General features: G+C 37.9%; 1 protein-coding gene across 8 annotated transcripts in view; it reads right to left on the minus strand.

The window, feature by feature from the left end:
- Positions 1 to 19872, minus strand: part of CEP135 (centrosomal protein 135) — an 89065-nt gene that overhangs the window by 44059 nt on the left and 25134 nt on the right. For all 8 annotated transcript variants that reach the window (XR_013533118.1, XM_078367219.1, XM_078367220.1 and 5 more), the window contains 5 exons: positions 18663 to 18801; positions 15627 to 15850; positions 9572 to 9724; positions 8176 to 8328; positions 3589 to 3666 (listed from right to left, as the gene is read on the minus strand). Coding sequence is in view for 7 of the 8 variants with exons in the window: in XM_078367219.1 (XP_078223345.1) it covers positions 3589 to 3666; positions 8176 to 8328; positions 9572 to 9724; positions 15627 to 15850; positions 18663 to 18801 (747 nt within the window). In the remaining variant the exon portion in view is untranslated. The remainder of the gene's footprint in view (positions 1 to 3588; positions 3667 to 8175; positions 8329 to 9571; positions 9725 to 15626; positions 15851 to 18662; positions 18802 to 19872) is intronic.

The following is a 19872-nucleotide window of genomic DNA, read 5'->3' on the forward strand; positions in this document are numbered from 1 at the left end:
TTTAAAGGCATAAGTCTGAGACAATGGAACTCTTGAAAAAATTTAGCAATAGGTTCAAGGAAAACCAGGTAACAAAAAGCAAAGCAAACCAAAACAAAGTCAATTACTAACTAAAAAAAAAAAATCTACAAGAAAAAAGGCAGTTTTGCCAGCCCTACCACAACTCCATCATAGCACAAAAGCAGCCACAGACAATATGTAAATAAACGAGCAAAGCCGTGATGCAAAAACAGGCTGGAAGCTGCATATGCCCTGGAGGTCATATTTTGCTGAGCTCCATCAACGGTACGTATACAGAAAGGGAATTGTTGGCTCATAGAGTTTTTGTTAGTGTTTTGCTTTTGAGACAGAGTCTCATTCTGTTGCCCAGGCTGGAGTGCAGTGGCACGATCTCAGCTCACTGCAACCAGTACCTCCAGGGTTCAAGTGATTCTCCTGCCTCTGCCTCGCAAGTAGCTGGGACTACAGGTGCATACCACCTTGCCTGGCTAATTTCTGTATTTTTAGTAGAGATGAAGTTTCACCATGTTGGCCAAGCCAATCTTGAACTCCTAACCTCAAGTGATCCTCCCGCCTCAGCCTCCTAAAGTGCTAGGATTACAGGTGTGAGCCACCACACCTGGACTATTATGTCTTACTAGGACTCTAAAGGCTTCGCATCTGGGAGGGAAAGTCTAGCACCATGTTGTTCTTTAAACTTTCTATGTGATGCTTGGCTTTTTGCTTCCACATAAATTTTAAGATCTATTGTCAATTCTTCCCCCTTGCCCCCACAAAACCTTCCTGGGATTTCAACTGGAACTACCTCAGCTCTATAGATCCAAGTTGGGAAAAATTTATGTTATTTTTATAACCTTTTTTATAAACCTGATAAAATCCTCCACTTATTTAGGCTTTAACGACTTTCAATATGGTTGCATTATGTCTCCTATGAAGATTCTGTAAATGTATCCATAGATATCTTGTATTATTCATGACTACTAAAACTGTATGCATTTTCTTTTTATTTATCTTGTTTGGGATTTGTCATGCTTTTGAAATTCATTCTGAATCAGAGGGTTTCTGTGTTTTCATATCTAGAAAATCATCAATCATTATCTCTTTAAATACTGCCTTTCCCACATGCTATTATATCCTCCTTGAACTCTAAGCATTAGTCAGAGAATTAGATCTTCTCACCCTATTCTCCAACATTTTAACTTTTAAAATACTTTCTTTGTTTCTTTTCAATGACTTTCTAATACTTTCTTCAGATGTATTTTCCAGTTTATTAATTACCGCTTTTAGCTTCTGGTCAAGCTGGAGTGATAGGGACCAGATAACTCTCCTGCCTGAAATAACTAAAAAGTTGGATGAAATATATGAAACAGTGGTTTTCAGGACACTACGCATCAGGCAATGATGACCAGTGACTTCTGAGAGACAGGAAACAAATGTGATGAGCTTTACACTTGCTCCAGCTTATTGCCTGGAGAATTTCCAGACTGTGGCACAGGGAAAGGAACCCACATGGAACCCAGTGGTCTGCCCTAAGTTCAGAAGACAGACATCAGAGTCAAAGAAGGCCAAGGCAGCTCAAGTTTGCAGGACAGATATTAGAGGAGAGGTGCAAAGAGTGAGCGCTCCATAGATCTATAAAGGGTATGCTTTGAGTCTTTGGCTGAGTAGAGCTCAGCACAGAGAAAACTACCCAAGGCCAAGGAAAGAACCATGAACAAATTAGAGAGAATAATACTCAGAGCTCATGCAGGGCCAGGGAAAGTTCCTGTGCCCATCAGTCATTTGAAAACCTCATAATTCATAGGGCAATTAGGTAGCATATGCAAAAGGGTTTTATCTCAGTAGTGAAACAAAATTAGTTCAAGACTAAATGCTACTTTGATCCCACCTAAGAAAGCTTAAAGGCAAGACTAAAGGATCAGGCTACTTCCATGTAATTTAACTGCATCCCAGAACAAACCTCAAGTATTTACAGTAATACAAACTATCTAATAACCAAGAAGGTAAGATCCACAATGGCTGACATCCAAACTAAAATTAAATTACCAGGCACACAAAGATACAGGAAAATATAGTCCAGGATGAGATGACGAATCAACTAACCCAGATGACAGAAATAGAAGGCAAATAAATTAAAACAGTAAAGGATAGTAATAGAAACTAGCTAAAACAAAACACATCAAAGGTTGACAAACTATTGGGTACTATGCTCACTGCATGGGTGATGGGATCAATTGTACAGCATCACACAGTATACCCATATAACAAACCCCACAAGTACGCCTGAATCTAAAATAAAAGTTGAAATTATAAAAACAAAAATATACCAAATTAAAAATCCTATCTCTAGAGAGAGTAATAAAAAATGGAAGTAAATTTATCTTTTTACTCTATGTCTGTATTATATGATTTTTTTTTTCTTTTTTAAAAGACAGGGTCTTGCTCTGTCACGCAGACTGGAATGCAGTGGTGTGATCACACAGTTCACTGCAGCCTTGAACTCCTGGGCTCCAGTAAGAGGATCCTCTTACTTCATCCTCCCAACTAGGTGGGACCACAGGTACATGGCACCATGCCTGGCTGATTTGTAAATTTTTTGCAGAGATGGGTAAGACCTACCTGGTCTTACCCAGGTTGGTCTTAAACTCCTGGGCTCAACTGATCCACCTGCCTCACCTTGGCCTCCCAAAGTGCTGGGATTATAGGCATAAGCCACTATGCCTGGCCTATGATTTTTTATTATGAGCAAAATAGCAATAATCATAGCTAATACCTACTAAGAACTTACAATGTATCAGGAATGCTTCTAAGTTCTTTATATGTATTAACTAATTTAATTTTCATAAAACCCTAAGAAGTAAGTACTAACACTATTCTTATTTTACAAATAATAAAATCAGGGAACAGAAAGGTCAAGCAACTTGCCAACAGGTAACAGGAGACAAAGATGGATTTGAACCCAAATAATCAGCTTCAGAGTATATACTCCTAACTGCTGTTATACAACTTTTCTAGCATACTATTTTGTAATTTTTTTGTAAGGAGTTGTAGTTTTGCTCTGTCGTACAGGCTGGAGTGCAGTGGCATCATCATGGCTCACTGTAGCCTCTAACTCTTGGGCTCCAGTGATCCTCGCACCTCAGCCTCCCAAGTAGCTGGGACTACAGGTTCACATCACCATCCCCAGCTATTATAATTGTATAAAACAGTGTATTAGGCTGGGCATGGTGGCTCATATTTGTAATCCCAGCATGTTATGAGGCTGAGGTGGATGCATCAAGAGGTCAGGTCTGGCCAACATGATGAAACCCCGTCTCTATTAACAATACAAAACAAATCAGCTGGGCATGGTGGTAGGCGACTATAGTTCCAGCTACTCAAGAGGCTGAGGCAGGAGCATCACTTGAACCTGAAAGGCGGAGGTTACAGTGAGCTGAGATCATGCCACTGCACTTCAACCCGGGCAACAAGAGCAAACTCCATCTCAAAAAATAAATAAAAATAAAAACTTAAAAATAGCATATTAAAACTGTAATTGACAGTTATTTATATAACATGATATACCCCAAATCCAGTTTGATACATTACCTGATGATTAACACATGTCAAATGTTCAATAGTTTTCTCTAATTCTGATTTTCCATAAAGATCCATTTCCTCGATATGCTAAAAAAGAATGTTAAAGAAAATGTTCATTTGTATCAGATAACAAAACAAAACCATCACAGTAAGCAATGCAAGTCTACAGTTCTATTATGTTGTATTTGTCCTTTCATAAAACACAGAAATGTTTTAGAAAGTAAGACATTACTTTCTACAGAAAGTCATTAGATGTTTTACAAAAGTGATGTTTTTGGTTAAAAAAGGCACAATAGGTTGCTCATCTTTTACACTCCCTACCTCCATGTGTGATTGTAGTAGGAGACACAGATTGGTAAGGATTCATTTATAAATATTTATACAGATTAATCTGTAACAGCACAATTATAAAAGGACAAAACCAGCAGGTTAAATAAAAAGCTCAGGAGTATGCCCTCACAAGAAGAGATGTAAGAGAAACAATGCAAAGGAAGACAAGACAAGATCAGAAAGACACAGGAAACAGAATACTACAGGGCCATGTAAGAGATGCGAGTTTGAATAAGGGGCTGGTCAACAGTATAAACCCAGGGACTATTTTTCTGGTAACTTCACTTTACACAACTTACTGCTGCTAAGTCTAAAATAAACAATATAATTTGGTGTTCACTGACAGTTTTTCTAGCATGGATTCATATTTCCATCCATGTTATTCATTAAAAAGAAACAGACACATCTAATGTTTGGATTATATATTTGGTTGAGTCACTGTACTGTATGTACTTAATAAATCACTCAACTAGCATTGAGTATATACTCTATACCAAGCACCAAGTAAGGTGTCAGGAATACAGCAGTGAGTAAAGTGGATAAAATCTCTGACATCACAGATGCTGGAGCCTAGTAGAAAAGATAAAACCTAAATAAGAGCTCAAAATAAAATCCATGAATATTCTTCTAGGAAAAGGAACTTTATGCCAAAATATCAAAAGGGAATCTAGAGTTCATTTCTAGAGTTCATTTCCTATCAAAAGATATGATGTTTGACCTGGACCTAAAGGATAAATAAAAATTAGCCGGACAAGAAGACTGGAAGGTGTGAAGGAATCTTCGAGAGTCTATGCAGAAGGTTGGAGGCAAGAAAAAGTCCATTAAACTTGAAGTCTTGTGAACAGGCAAGACGAGTTTAGGGGAAAGAAGCTAGACCTTGAGGTAGGCAAGGGCCAATCACTTTAGTCCTCAAAACCAAGTAACGGATTTTAAATAGGAAGTGATATGATCAGATTAATATCTTTGAAAGATAATTCTGACTTCAGTGTAAAATATAGCCTTGAGAGAGGCAAGATTAGAACAGGGGCCATTAACACAATAATGCAGGTGAGAGAGAACAATGACCAGACCAGGATGGAAGCAGGGGAATGGAAAGAAGTAAACAAATTCTAGAGAAAGTAACAGGAGCCCAGAAGCCAGATTCTTGCAATTCGTAGCTGAGTGACCTTGGGCAAGTTATTTAAACTCACTGTAACTGAGACCTCATCTGTAAGCAGTACCTATTGAATACAGCTGGGCGAGGTGGCTAATGCCTGTAATTCCAACACTTTGGGAGGCTGAGGCAGGTGGATCACCTGAGGTCAGGCGTTGGAGACCAGCCTGACAAACATTATGAAACCCCTGTCTCTACTAAAAATACAGAAAGTAGCAGAGCATGGTGCCGGATGCCTGTAATCCCAGCTACTTGGGAGGCTGAGGCAGGATAACTGCTTTAACCTGGAAGGCAGAGGTTACAGCGAGCTGAGATCGAGTCATTGCACTCCAGCCTGGGTGACAAGAGTGAAATTCTGTCTCAAAAAAAAAAAAAAAAAAAAAAGGCTATTACAGGCTGGGTGCAGAGGCTCATGCCTGTAATTCTAGCACTTTGGGAGGCCAAGGTGGATGGATCACCTGAGGTCAGGAGTTAGACCAAGATAGTCAACATGATGAAACCCTGTCTCTACTAAATCACTTGAACCCAGGAGGCAGAGACTGCACTGACCCGGGATCACACCACGGCAGTCCAGCCTGGGCAACAGATCAGAGTGAGACCCCTGCTCAAAAAAAGGCTATTGTGAAGATTTACTAAGACAATCCATGTAAAAAGCACTTAATAGAACAAAGCCTCACATGGGAAGGGCTTAATACATGCTAAATATTATTCAAGAGATAGATAACACTTATAGGACTTGGTAATTGAGAGATAGATATGAGCTTTCAGGGAGCTCTTAGTGATAGATGATGCTTGGATTTGACAATTGGTTAGACAGTGGAATAATGGGAAACACTGGAAGAGGTTTAAGGATTGAGATTAGTTACATTTTTAAGTAAAAGATCTATCGTAAACTCACAAAACCCTGCCTCCTGTAACCCAGAAGGATTCTGGTAATATGAATCTTGTTTTTTCCAAGCTTTCAGTACTACTACATTTTAAAAATCCTATTTTTACATTCTTTGGTCATTTCGAAAGATATGGAAAAGGGTAAGTCAGTAGCTTGTGCTAAAAGCTGCCATACTGCACAGAAGTTTCCCATTTGGCAATTTTAACACTTATTTTTATAAGAAAACACTTTCTGGAAGGCAGTATTCCAAAAGATTCCAATTAAAAGTATTCTTAAACTGTTATATTTAGGGTGAAATTTTAACCGAACATTGTGACATAAAGACTATGCTTATAATGCTAAAATGTTTTTATTTCTAATTTTAGCTGCTACTTTTAAAGCATTAGTTCAATAATATTGATTGCAAGTAAACTATGGACTCTATAGTAATATAATTTAGTACTTACAATGTGCTAATCATTAAGTGCTTTATATGTATTAATATACTTATATTTTTGGAGATTACAAAAGAAACTATAAAGTACTGACTCTAGATATGCCACCAAATGTACAACCAACAAAAGAAAAAAATAAACTGGACTTCGTCCAAATTAAAAAATTTTGTTTTTCAAAGACATCATTGAGAAAGTGAAAAATGACCCACAGAATGAAAGTATTTGCCAATCATGTATCTGATAAGGGCTGTATCTAGAATATATAAAGAATGTTACAACTCAATAATAATGAGACAACTCAATTTAAAAATGGGCAAAGAATCTGAACAGACATTTCTCCAAAAAAGGTTATAAAAATGGCCAATGAGAATATGAAAAGATGCTCAACATCATTAGCTCCGAGGCAATGCAAATCAAACCACAATGGCGGCCCGGATGCAGTGGCTCACGCCTGTAATCCCAGCACCTGAGGTCTGGAGTAGGAGACCAGCCTGGCCAACATAGTGAAACCCCATCTCTACTAAAATTACTAAATTAGCCAGGTGTGGTGGTGCATGACTGTAATGCCAGTGACTCGGGAGGCTGTGGCAGGAGAACTGCTTGAACCCGGGAGGCAGAGGTTGCGGTGAGCCAAGATTGCACCATTGCACTCCAGCCTGGGAAGCAAGAGCGAAACAATCTAAAAAAAAAAGCCACAATGGAGACTACTTCACACCCACCGGAATGACTATAATATAAAAGGAAATAGTACCAAGTACTGGGGAGAACATGTAGAAATTAGAAACTTTATTCACTACTGGTTGGAATAAAAACAGCTTGGTTGCAGTGGTTAAAGATTGACTTATCATATGACCAGGAATATACCAAAGAGAAATGAAAATATATATCCACACAAAAAGCTGTATATGAGTTCCTAGCAACATTATTTATGGATGAATCTTGAAAACATTATGCTAATGAGAGAAGTCCAACATTTAAAAATCACATATTGAATGATTCGATTTATAGGAAATGTCTGGAGTAGGCAAATCCATAGAGACAGCAATGGACTGGTGGCTGCCTATGGCTGAGGGGGATGGCAGAAATGGGGAGTGAGGCTACTGTGTTTCAGAGTTTCTTTTTGTGGTGATGAAAATGCTCTAAAATTGACTGTGGTGATGGTTAGTTACACAAGTCTGTGAGTATACAGCTAGTCTCTGGTTTACAGGGTTTATAAGGACATAACCCCAGTATAAGTTAAGGAGCATGTAGACTTAACAATGGCTTAAGATTTTTCAATGTAAGACTTTAAAATGGGTTTATTGGGGTATTAAATGCATTCCCCCCATTACATGTTTTACTTACAATGGGTTTACTGGAATGTAATCCCATTGTAAGTCAAAACCAATGAATTGGTATACTTTAAGTGAGTGAATTATATAGTGTGTGAATATCTCCATAAAGCTGTCACCAAAAAACAAACAAACAAACAAACAAAGATAATGTCTTCCCATATGAGAAACTTCCTATTAAGTTCAGGGATTGGCAAATTTTTTAGGTAAAAAACCAGACAGTATATATTTTAGGTTTTCTGGGTCATACTACAAAAGCTACAAATACATAAACAATTGGGCAAGGTATTCCAGTAACACTTTATCAACAATGAAATATTCTTCTTAATCCATTCTTAACCCACAGGCCATACACAAACAAAGTGGTCTGGATTTGGAATAGTAACTTCACAGGAAAATGTATACAAATACCTCTTCTTCTCAACAAGTTACCTTTCAAAAGCATGTCAATCTTCTTACCTCTAATTTTTCTTTTAAAGCTTCCTTTTCTGTCATAATTCTTCTTAAGTCAGATAATGCAAGTTCTTTTTCCTTTTCCATAAGACTAACAATATTATGGGGTGTTGTAGTTTGGGTGGATTCCTGTCTTAGGGCAGATAATTCTTCCTGAGCCTTAAAGAATTAAAAGAAATAAATTAAAAAGGCACTTTGGCAGGGCCCGGTGGCTCACACCTGTAATCCCAGCACTTTGGGATACCGAGGTGTGCAGATCATGAGGTCAAGAGATTGAGACCATCCTGGCCAACACAGTGAAACCTCGTCTCTAATAAATATACAAAAGTTAGCCGGTTGTGGTGGCACATGCCTGAGGTCCCAGTTTCTCGGGAAGCTGAGGTGGAAGAATTGCTTGAACCCAGGAGGTGGAGGTTGCAGTGAGCCAAGATGAGATTGCGCCACTGCACTCCAGCCCGGCGACAGAGCAAGACTCTGTCTTAAAAAAAAAAAAAAGACACTTTGGTAAAAGATATAAATAAAAAATACTTTGGCTATGTTCCCAGTTAAAAAAGGCATACTGAACACATGCTACCTTCACTCTCTTCCCAAATCCCAACGAAATGAGAGTAAAAGGATTAAAATAGTAAGAATAAAAAAAAAAGACAAGGGGATCGAGGGAGGCACCAGCCACAAAATGTTGGAAACTAGACAGCAGACAGACAAGTAGAATTAACTAGGCAGACCCAAGAAAGCTGAAATGTAAGCCAGCAATGGGGAAAGCCCAGAAGTAGGTCAAATGACACTGCAAAATCCCCCAAAAACCTCAAAAAAGTGACTCTTTCAACTTGACCTTTTAACTTGCATGCCTCCTCCCCTTCTCAAAATAGCAGGATTTCATGGGAGATGGGTATGTGAACAAACATGGGTGACAGACCCCATGCTTTGCTCAGACTTACCCTGCTCTCTAACAACTGAGGCTTTGCTAATGGGGCCAAGCGAACACCAATTCCCTCTCCCCATAGTACAGTATTTATAGAATAAGTCCTAAATAGCCAAAATATCCAAATAGTGGATGCTACCCACTGTTTTGATAGACATTTCCCCACACGTCTTAATTCTAAGCATAAATCTGGCTCATAGTCAGGCTGAGACCTGTTCCAGGTAGTTTTTAAAAAAAGGAGACTATTTCTAACTGATCTGACACATAGACAGGCTAGAAAAGGGAAAGAATAAATATGAAAAAATAAGAGAAATATCTGCTTTAGAAACAGGATGATAGTAGAAACTACTACTGCTAATTTTAATTCTGAGGCAATATCACAGATCCATATATTATAGTAATGTGAAGGATATATACCAGCTCCATTATAGTTAACTGGTTCTATACAATCTATTGGCTTAATTACAATAAGTTTCTTACTTCATTATATAAGACACTTAGTTTATCTCTTTCTGCTGTCAATAATTTAATATTGGACTGTATATCCTCCATATATTTTTCAAATCTTTCTAGCATATGTTGAAGTTCATCTCTTTCTCTTGTGATCTGATGAATTTCTGAATTGTAATCACCCTGAAATAGAATTAAAAAACAAAAGTTATCATGTTATAATCATCACTACATGGTTGTCACAAGATACTGATGATGAGACTGACTGAAAGATGCTACCAGACAAAAAGAAGACAAGTGCCTTTAATGTGATTAAGGAACACAGTTTTAAAAATCTATGATGAGAGCAGATGAGAATACTGGCAGTACTGGGGCAAATTTCCTGGCCTTCAAGTTCCTAGAAGAGACTTAGCTGCCAATGACATGACTTGATCAGATCCTATGAGATGCTTCAACTTTTATTCTCACGAAGTTGTTCATACTAGTGGTACTTAAAGTGTAATCCCCAGACCAGAAGCAGCAGCAGTATCTAAAAACTTGTTAGACATGCAAATTTTGGAGCTTGGAGCCAAACCCAGACCTACTCAGTCAGAAGCTTCAGAGCAGAGCCAAGTAACTGTATTTTACCAAGCCTTCAAAGCAATTCTGATGCCTGGTAATTTTTTAGAGCCACTAGTTAGTTTATCTTCTACAGAGAAGGGGCCAGGAAGTTATCTGTGTGTCTGCTCACCCAGTACAGGTAACTCTAACAGCCTAGTACATTCTTCAGTGTTTTCTATGACTGAATCGAAATTAATACCCCAGGCATACCATCTCCCAACTGTCTCAGCTTCAGACCTACAGGAGGCCTATTTATACAGTCAAATGAATGTAAATATTTCTACCAGGCAGTATATATTAAGAATATTCACTGAATAAGCAACTACTTCCAACATTTCTACAATTTAGTACCATTCAAAAGATGCCCCCAATTTAGTACAATTCAAAAGATTCACTGTCTTCATCACTGTGGTAGAAAATAAAGATGAGGGCATTCTGATTCTCTCCACGCACGTGTAAATAAATGTGTATGTCTTTTTCCTATTTAAAAAAAAAAGATAATAAATGCAGGCTTGGGATCTATGGTATCTTAATGTTGTAAGTACTAAATGTAGAAGTGCCAAGCAGGGCTAATTTAATAATATGACACACTGAAAAGAGTCCTGGCCTTTATTATTCAGTATCTGTTGTGCCAGTATCACATACAACGTAGATTTGGTAAATAATAGATATCTGTGACGTACCTCTCACCTGCATTTGGAAATAAGTAATCTCTTAGTTAAACAAGCAGAACAATGGCATGATGGATAGGATTAGTTATCTAAACACTTTAAAGGACAAGATGTTTTATAGTACAAAAGCAGATTAGGATTTTGAGACTTAACCAAGGTAACCGTGAAAGAAACTGTGTAACATAACCATATCTACATTTAAAAAGTCTTGGCCAGGTGTGGTGATTCATGTTTGTGATCCTAGCACTCTGGGAGGCCAAGGCAGGAGGACTGCTTGAGGCCAGTTCTTGAGTTCAAGACCAGCCCAGGCAAAAGAGCGAGACCCTGCCTCTGCAAAAAATTAAACAATTAGCCAGGCATATTGGCGCACATCTGTAGTTCTAGCTACTTGGGAGACTGAGGTAAGAGGATCACTTGAGCCCAGGAGTTCAAGGTTATGGTGAGCTATGATCACACTACTGCACTCTAGCCTAAGGAACAGAGCGAGACTTTCTCTCAAAGCAAAACAAAATAATCTTCCAAAAAGGAGTCTGTACAGATTCTAGAAAAAGAAAGCTCAATAAATAAAGATTTGACAGTCTATTTTTTTTATTACTGTTTAGGTCTCAGCTTAAATGTCACTTTCTCGAAGGAATTCTTCCAGATTTTTCAATCTAATATAGATCTCCTTCTATATACTCTTATAGTATTTTTGAATCTCTTCGGCACTTTCTTCAAAAACACATTATAAATGAGGTTATAAAGTTGTTTACATGATCGTGTGTTTAATGTGTGTCTGTACTACTAAAATTTAAGCTCTATGAGGGTCACAGAAAGAACCTGGTCTTTTTCATCACCTCTTCAGTGTCCAGTATGGTACCCAGTAAAACAGGAGTTCTGTGAACATTTATTGACTGACTTTCCTAAGCAGAAACTAACTCTTCTTTAAGTATATCTGGTGTACATATTTCTGTTATTGTTAATGTATAATAATTGTGAATAACACCCTTTACTACTCCATTCATTGTCCCCTACACACACACAAGCACATGCACACACATGTGTGTGCTGAAGGCTGCAAGGACAGGAACTGTCTTCTTCATCTCTGTATTCTCTGTATTCTATGCCTCGTTCAGAGCAGGCATTCGGTATTTATCTCTGGACTGACTCTAATTTTCTACCAGAACTGATTTGCTTTGAACCAGCAAATAAGGAAATAAATCATTCACTGGTAACTAGGTGTTACACTGGATACTTATACAAATTATCTCATTGATCAAAGGGCATAAAATTTCAGTTAGACTGGAAGAATTTTTCTTTTCTTTGAGACAGAGTCTCATTCTGTCACCCAGGCTTGAGTGCGATCTCAGCTCACTGCTACCTCCACCTCCTGAGTTCAAATGACTCTCCTGCCTGAGCCTCCTGAGTAGCTGGAATTACAGGCATGCACCACTATGTCCAACTAATTTTTCTGTATTTTTAGTAGAGACAGGGTTTCACCATGTTGGTCAGGCTGGTCTCGAACTCCTGACCTCGTGATCCACCTGCCTTGGCCTCCCAAAGTGCTGGCATTAGTGGGTGGCAGGAGTTAGCCACTGCGCCTGGCTGGAATGTTTTAATAACCTATTGTGTTGCATGGTAACCAGTTAATAATAATGTATTGTATACTTCAAAATTGCTAAAAGATTTTTAACATTTGCACCACAAAAAAACAGTAAGTTGGTGAGGAAATAGACATGTTAATTGGCTAGACTGAATCTTTCTATAATGTATACATAGATCAAAACATCCAACTGTACTCTATAAATAAACATATTATTTGTCAATTAAAAATAAAACCAACAAATTATCTCATTTTGTCTTTACAAGAAGTTGTAGTCACTTTCCCCATTCTGCAAATGAGGGAAACAGGGTTCCATGAAGTTAGGTAACTTCTCCAATGTCATAAAGCCAGTTTGTGGAACTTCAACTTTTGTTAGGCTCCAACTGCAAAGCACTTCTGCCTACACCATACTCAAAACTCATAGTGGGAACCAGGGTGAATACAAGGTGAGGGGGACAGTACCCACCCTACACAGGCAATAGAGAATTGATATTAAAAAGTGTCTCCAGGCGCAGTGGCTCAGGCCAGTAATCCTAGCAATTTGGGAAGGCGAGGCAGGGAGATCACTTGAGGTCAGGAGTTCAAGACCAACCTGGCTAACATGGTGAAACCCCGTCTTTAAAAAAAAAAAAAAAAAATTTAAAAAAAAAGTGTTATTACAATCCTGAGTTTTTCTGACTTACTACAATCCTAACCAACTGTGCCTAATAGTTTGCCATAAAGCAGGTGTTGAAAACCCAGCTAGTACCAAATCCAGCTGTAGAACAGTCTTTGTCGTTTGCCAACCAAATGTTCCTGAACATGTTTAAAACAGCTAATTTTATGGTGGGCACCATGGCTCACATTAGTAATCCCAGCACTTTGGGAGGCCAAGGCAGGCAGATCACTTGAGATCAGGTGTTTGAGACCAGCTTGGGCCATATGGCAAAACCCTGTTTCAAAAAAAAAAAAAAAAAAGAAATTAGCCAGGCATGGTAGCATGTGCCTATAGTCCCAGCTACTCAGTAGGCTAAGGTGGAAAAATGGCTTGAGCCCAGGAGGCAGAGGTTACAGTGTGCCAATATCATGCCACTGCACTCCAGCCTGGGTGACAGACTCAATAAATAAATAAAGTAAAATAAAATACCTAATTTTAGGTAGGAAATGCACTTCCTAGTTCCCAGTACTTGCAACTGTCTCACATCCCACCTATTTCATTCATATATTTACCCACTATCCTCTATCATGCCTGTAATTTATTATTGGGACTCTAAAATGCTCTGAACACCCTGCTTTCCTGAACTCTAGAAAATAATTTTTTTGTCTACACCAGGTACCATTATAACTTTGACCATGTAAGTAAGTTGAGGGGGAGAAAAATTTCACCTAATTTTACTAGTGCCTTACCAATATCTCTCACACACTTGTCTTTCAAATGTGAATCCAACACAGAGCAAATGAATCAAATATTTTGGTTAAAAACTCTGAGATATTTATCTCCTTAGTATTTCATACATGATTAAACTGATCATTTTGTGGGAGATTCCTCTATAAAACAAAAATGATCAATTCAGTCACTTACTTTTCCTGAGTCCTAAATACATACAGAACTTAAAATAAATTCAGCAACATATAAATTACTAATAACTTGTACTGCATTTTTCCACCAATTTTTTTTTTTTTTTTTGTCGCCCAGGCTGGAATGCAGTGGCGAGATCATAAATCACTGCACCCTTGAACTCCTGGACTCAAGCAATCTCCTTCCCTCAGCCTTCCCAGTAAGTGGTACTAGAGGTGCCTGACAGTATGCTCAGCTAATTTTTTACTTTTTCTTTTGTAAAGAAGGAGTCTCGTTGAGTTGACCAGACTGGTCTTGAACTCCTGGCCTCAAGTGATCCTCCTGCCTTGGCCTCCCAAAGTGCTGGAATTACAAGTGTGAGCTACCACACCTGGCTTCATTCTTATAATAGATAACATAGCATAGAGTTTATACTGACAACTATAAATCAAACTTCAGCCACTAGCTTATGAGGTTAAAAAATGAAGTCTAATCAGAAGACAAAACTGTTTGACAATGAACACAAGATCTTCACGGATAATATGACAGAACTGGCAAATTCAGCCAAGGCTGAAACCAAATGTTTTGAGTTTTAATGGGCTACTCCCCACTCCCAGATTTCCCCTAATTTTACATAGTATGTAGATAAAGTAAAGTCACATAAGCCTTTCAAGACTCCTGAACTCCAAAGCTTAAAAGAAGGAATATCTGAAGAACTCAAATGATACTCACAAAACACTAAAAATAATTAAGACCTAAAATTTTATTCTCTCATGCATCATGGTCAACTTTAATACACACAATAGGAGATGCAACTAGAAAATGACATAAAGTGAACATTTTTGGATAATCAATTTCCAAATATAGTTGCAGAGGACAAACAAAACAATCTACGCAGCACCCACTTGCCATTTCTATCTATCTCCCCTAGCACGGTTAATAGAGAAGATGCTTGGCCAGCAGAATGTAACACACCTTCCTAACTGGTCCAAGGCTGGAAATGATATGAAACTATGTTGCCTGCGATGCATATAAAACCACTCTGCTATGAGAGAGAAAATGCAGCTGATATAGAAAGTAAACTATGCCTGGGCACAGTGGCTTACATCTGTAATCCCAGCACTTTGGGAGCTCGAGGTAGGCAGATCACAAGGTCAGGAGTTTGAGACCAGCCTGGTCAACATGGCGAAACTCTATCTCTATTACAAATACAAAAATTAGCTGGGCGTGGTGGCATGCGCTCATAATCCCGGCTACTCGGGAGGCTGAGGCAGGAGAATCACTTGAACCTGGGCGGTGGAGGTTGCAGTGAACCCAGATCACATCATTACACTCTAGCCTGGGCAATAAAGAGTGAAACACTGTCTCAGAAAAATAAACAAGAAAGTAAACTCTAAAAAGAGAGAGAATATCCAACAATGAGTCCTGGAAGCCCAGGTTCCACTACACTTCTTCTACCATTCAGCCTTTCCTTAATTTCCAGTAATCAGTATGTTATAGTTTGTTCTTTAGTAATTTACCTAATTAATGCTGCGTTCCTACAATACAGGCCATGGAAGAAAACAAAAAATCAAAATCAGAACTTTTTCAAAGCAAGAATGAATAAAGTTACATTTAATATAATAATAAATCAGCAAAGTTTATTCATAAAGATGCTTTCTGGCTTTATCACTTACTCTTATAAAGAGACGTTACCTTTTCTGATGTTCTAAATATTGAACTTTTTTCACGTGCGCTATAATTTGCAGAGCAAGATCTTCGCTGTATTATATGTTGGAGTCTCTCTAGCTCTTTCTTATAATAATCTCGTTCTTCTTCTATACCTTTCAGAAATGTATCTAAACGAGAAGGTGACCTGTCTCGACGTTTTATTCCATGTTCTAGTCTCATCCTCTCAACTTCCAAAGTAAGTTCTCTTTCTGCAAATTAAAGTGATTAACTCTTAAAACAGTGTTGCATATGTAATGTTGATTAGTCAAGTAAATTATATGAATAACTTTTAGAATGAGAGCTACTAGAAATCATGAACTGTTCTACATATCACCTGTAAGTACTAAATTTATTAAAGAGGTAAATATTCAGAAGAAAAAAGAAAAAACAAACAAAAATTAAAAGTTTAAATAAGGTCCAATAGGTCCAAGTCCCCCTGTTTTTGTCTTATTATAAGGTGGGTACTACTCAGTACTACAAAATGAAGCAGTAAATTACCACATGGTACTTTCCCGGGATTTGAAAATGCACTAAAAGAAAATATATCTATAAACAATCATAATATGCATAAACTTAACATTAAGCTTGAATTTAAAACAGCATACACATATACAAAGAGAGTAAAATAACTCAAATAAATATTATTATTAGCTTTTACCACAGAAATTGCCTCTTCATGAGTCAAAAGTAACCAAATACTGGCAATTTCACATAGTTGAACCTAATTTAATTTATGTTCATTGCAACTCTGAGGCATGGAAGGACTTTCCTGATGTATTCTGATTTACTCCTATTTCTTCTTTCATTCATTCAACAGATAAGTATTAAGCATTTACTATATGCCCAGCACTAGCTAAGGATACAAGTATGAAAAACATAGCCAAGGCTGAACAACTATTCTAACTGTAGTAGGATAAAACCTACAAAAGGATAGTGTGCAGTGCAAACTCGAGGATGAATTGGCAAATTTGTCCCAAGAAGGAATGACCAGAGAGGTAAAAAGAAAGTAGGAGAGTGGGAAAGAATGGCCAACTGGGTTAAATGCAATCAAATAAGCAAATGAATGAAAAATATCCACTGCATTTAGCAAAACGGAGGCGAATGATGACTTTAACAAGAGTAACTGTGTTGAAGAGGTGGGAACAGAAGCCAACTGGAGTGGACTGAGGAGCTGTGGGGTAGCCGGTGATCAAGCAGAACAGCAAGTATAGATGACCTTTCAAGATGCTAAAGCTATGAAGAGACGAGAAGAGTGGCTGGATAGGAATGGGTCAAAGTTTTTGTATTGAAATTGGTGAAGAACTTTCCTCAATAGGATGAAAGAAAAAAAGAAAAAAAATTAAAAAAACAAAAAAGAAATTGGTGAAGAGTAAGCATGTCTGAATGCCAATGGGAAAAAATAGTACAAAAATTACAATTATGGAGAGGAGATCATTAATTTGTAAGGTTTTTAAAATCAGAGAAGTTATGACCCAGAGAATAGATGGAGCCACAGGTCTTTCCTAAGAGGGACACTCCTGACTGAACAGGAAGGAAGAAGATGCACAGGTTTTTAATCTGAGGCCAGAGGACTGAGTGAATGCCTGCAATGGCTTCCCTTCTTTTAGGAAAACTGGGGGTAGGATCATCTACTCAGAATGAGGGGGAGTAATGGGACTCACAACTTTACTGACATTGCAAAATATTTCAAAATATTCCCAATGGAGAATGGAATATCAAATGCTAAGAGAAATAATGTAAGATATGGCACTGAGTGTCCTGCTGAGGTTCAGGACTATCTAATTTACAGTGCTCTCAATGTGCCTGGTGCACACTCAAACAGCTGCCCATGTGTAAAAGTGTAGAAGGCAAATTGTTTGGCTCATCCATGGCTGAGTATCTGGCAGAGGGATGCACCCAAAACACAGGGAAATGAGAGTCTGAGACAGCTGAAAGATTACGCTCAAATGATCTATGCTAGGCCACGCATAGCTATCTAAAGAAGTATATTTTAGACTTTTATACATGGTTCTAAGCACTTTAACATATCAACTCATTTAATGATCAAAACAACCTTTCAGGGTAGGTGTCATCATTAGCCCCATAGATAGGGAAACCGAGGCACGGAGAGCTTCAGTAACATGCTCAAGTTATACAGCTAGTATGCAGAGAGGAGGTCAAATAGATTATCCACATGGGCCTAGGATAGAGTCTCTTCTTAATACAGTACATTGGCTTTCTTTCACTTCCTAAGACACATCGTTTGATGGCACCAAGCTTCTGCACCTGCCATTTCCTCTGCATAGAAAATTAGACCCCCATCTTCATTGAGCACTTCATTCAATCTCTAGTACATCCTCCCATTCTAATTTAATACCTCTTATCAACTAAAATTAGCTTCTTCACTTATGTGCCACTAGTCTGTCTCCCTAACAAGAAAAAAAGGCTCTGCAAGAGCAGGGCCCTTATGTATTTTGTTTGCCACTATATACCCCAGCAGTCAAAACAGGGCCTGGCACACACCTACAAAGCAGGTGATTAATAAACACTGGTCAAATTGATGAATGAATGAATTCTTATGTTTCTTATGCCAAGTCATTCAGGGCTGGTACCTGCAGAAAGTTAGCCTATCTCAATTGTGTGTGTGTGTGTGTGTGTGTGTGTGTGCGTATTTTAAGATAATACAATTACATTTCCTTGAAAAGATTCTGTACTTCAATTTTCCACTATCAAAATAGCCTTCCTTTTAGTCTTATTTAATTCTATTATTAGTCTGTCTCAAAGAAGTACACATTTCTATTGGAAAATATTCAAGCAGGGTTCCCTGTATAAACGAGTCAAAACATAAAAATTCTAAGGTCCTTGAGGGAAAGATTTCTATTGTATCTACAGTACCTACTATGGTTTCTGGCTAATGGCAAACACTCAACAAATATTTATTGAATGAATGACTGAATGAATGAAAGATTATCTACTAAGAAAAACAATATATCAAGAGGAAATCACAAACATTTTTTAAGTCATCGAAATTTGACATCTTACCTGTAACTGCAAAATTTTCGACTTTTTTGCTAAGTCTTTGCTTTTCTTGTTCAAGCTGATGAACAACAGTTTCTAGATCTGATTTTACAAGGAGTTCATCACTTAGTCTCTCCTTTTCTTTATGGCATAAGTTCAATTCCTGCAAATTGTAATACTATAAGATTTCTAACATCTTTATAAAATACTATCATACTTAAAAGTAAAATAGATTTTTTTAAGCACATTTATATAACAGCAACTTAAATGTGTGTGCAAACAATTAGTCAAATATGTGATTCAATTAAACTTAATTATCATTTGTAGCTGAAAGTACCATAAAACACAAGTATCAACAATGTTTCTTTGTGGGTGGGAGAATTATTAGATTTTATTTTCTTCTAGTTTGGCATGTTGTCCTATTTTTTTCTAAATGAACATGTACTTATATTATGTAAAAAATTAAAGCTTTTTCATGGTTAAGAGAGCAATAGTCGGTGGCTCAAGCCTGTAATCCCAGCACTTTGGGAGGCCGAGGCGGGTGGATCACGAGGTTAAGAGATCGAGACCATCCTGGTCAACATGGTGAAACCCCGTCTCTATTACAAATACAAAAAATTAGCTGGGCATGGTGGCGCATGCCTGTAATCCCAGCTACTCGGGAGGCTGAGGCAGGAGAATTGCCTGAACCCAGGAGGCAGAGGTTGCGGTGAGCCGAGATTGCGCCATTGCACTCCAACCTGGGTAACAAGAGCGAAACTCTGTCTCAAAAAAAAAAAAAAAAAAAAAAAGAGAGCAATAGTAAGACAAAGTCTTCTAAGACCATCACATACAGTGTATCTGTAACTCTACTGGTTATTCTCTCACCCTCATCTGCACAACAAAGATAAGACCAGGACGCTAAGGATTCACTGGCCAGGATGAATCTATGGTTATGAAGTATTTTCCATGGTAACCAGCATGTCCCTATGGTAAGTACTTAATAAATGTTAGCTATCAATATCATCATTCTTATCTTAAAAATACATAGAATCTTGCATTACTGGAAAAAATAAGAAAGGTAAGAAAGTATGGCAACATGGCAACATCCTACTGTCAGCCAACACTAGTGAAACTTGGTCACAGTTCTGAGACAAGTGTTACGAATAACATCCAACATTTAGTGCACATACAACTAGCAGTGAACAAACAGCAAAAATCCCTTCCTCTCATGCTTCCTTTTAAATTGACGTAT

This window comes from Callithrix jacchus, chromosome 3 (assembly GCF_049354715.1).
Source record: "Callithrix jacchus isolate 240 chromosome 3, calJac240_pri, whole genome shotgun sequence".
NCBI lineage: Eukaryota > Metazoa > Chordata > Mammalia > Primates > Cebidae > Callithrix > Callithrix jacchus.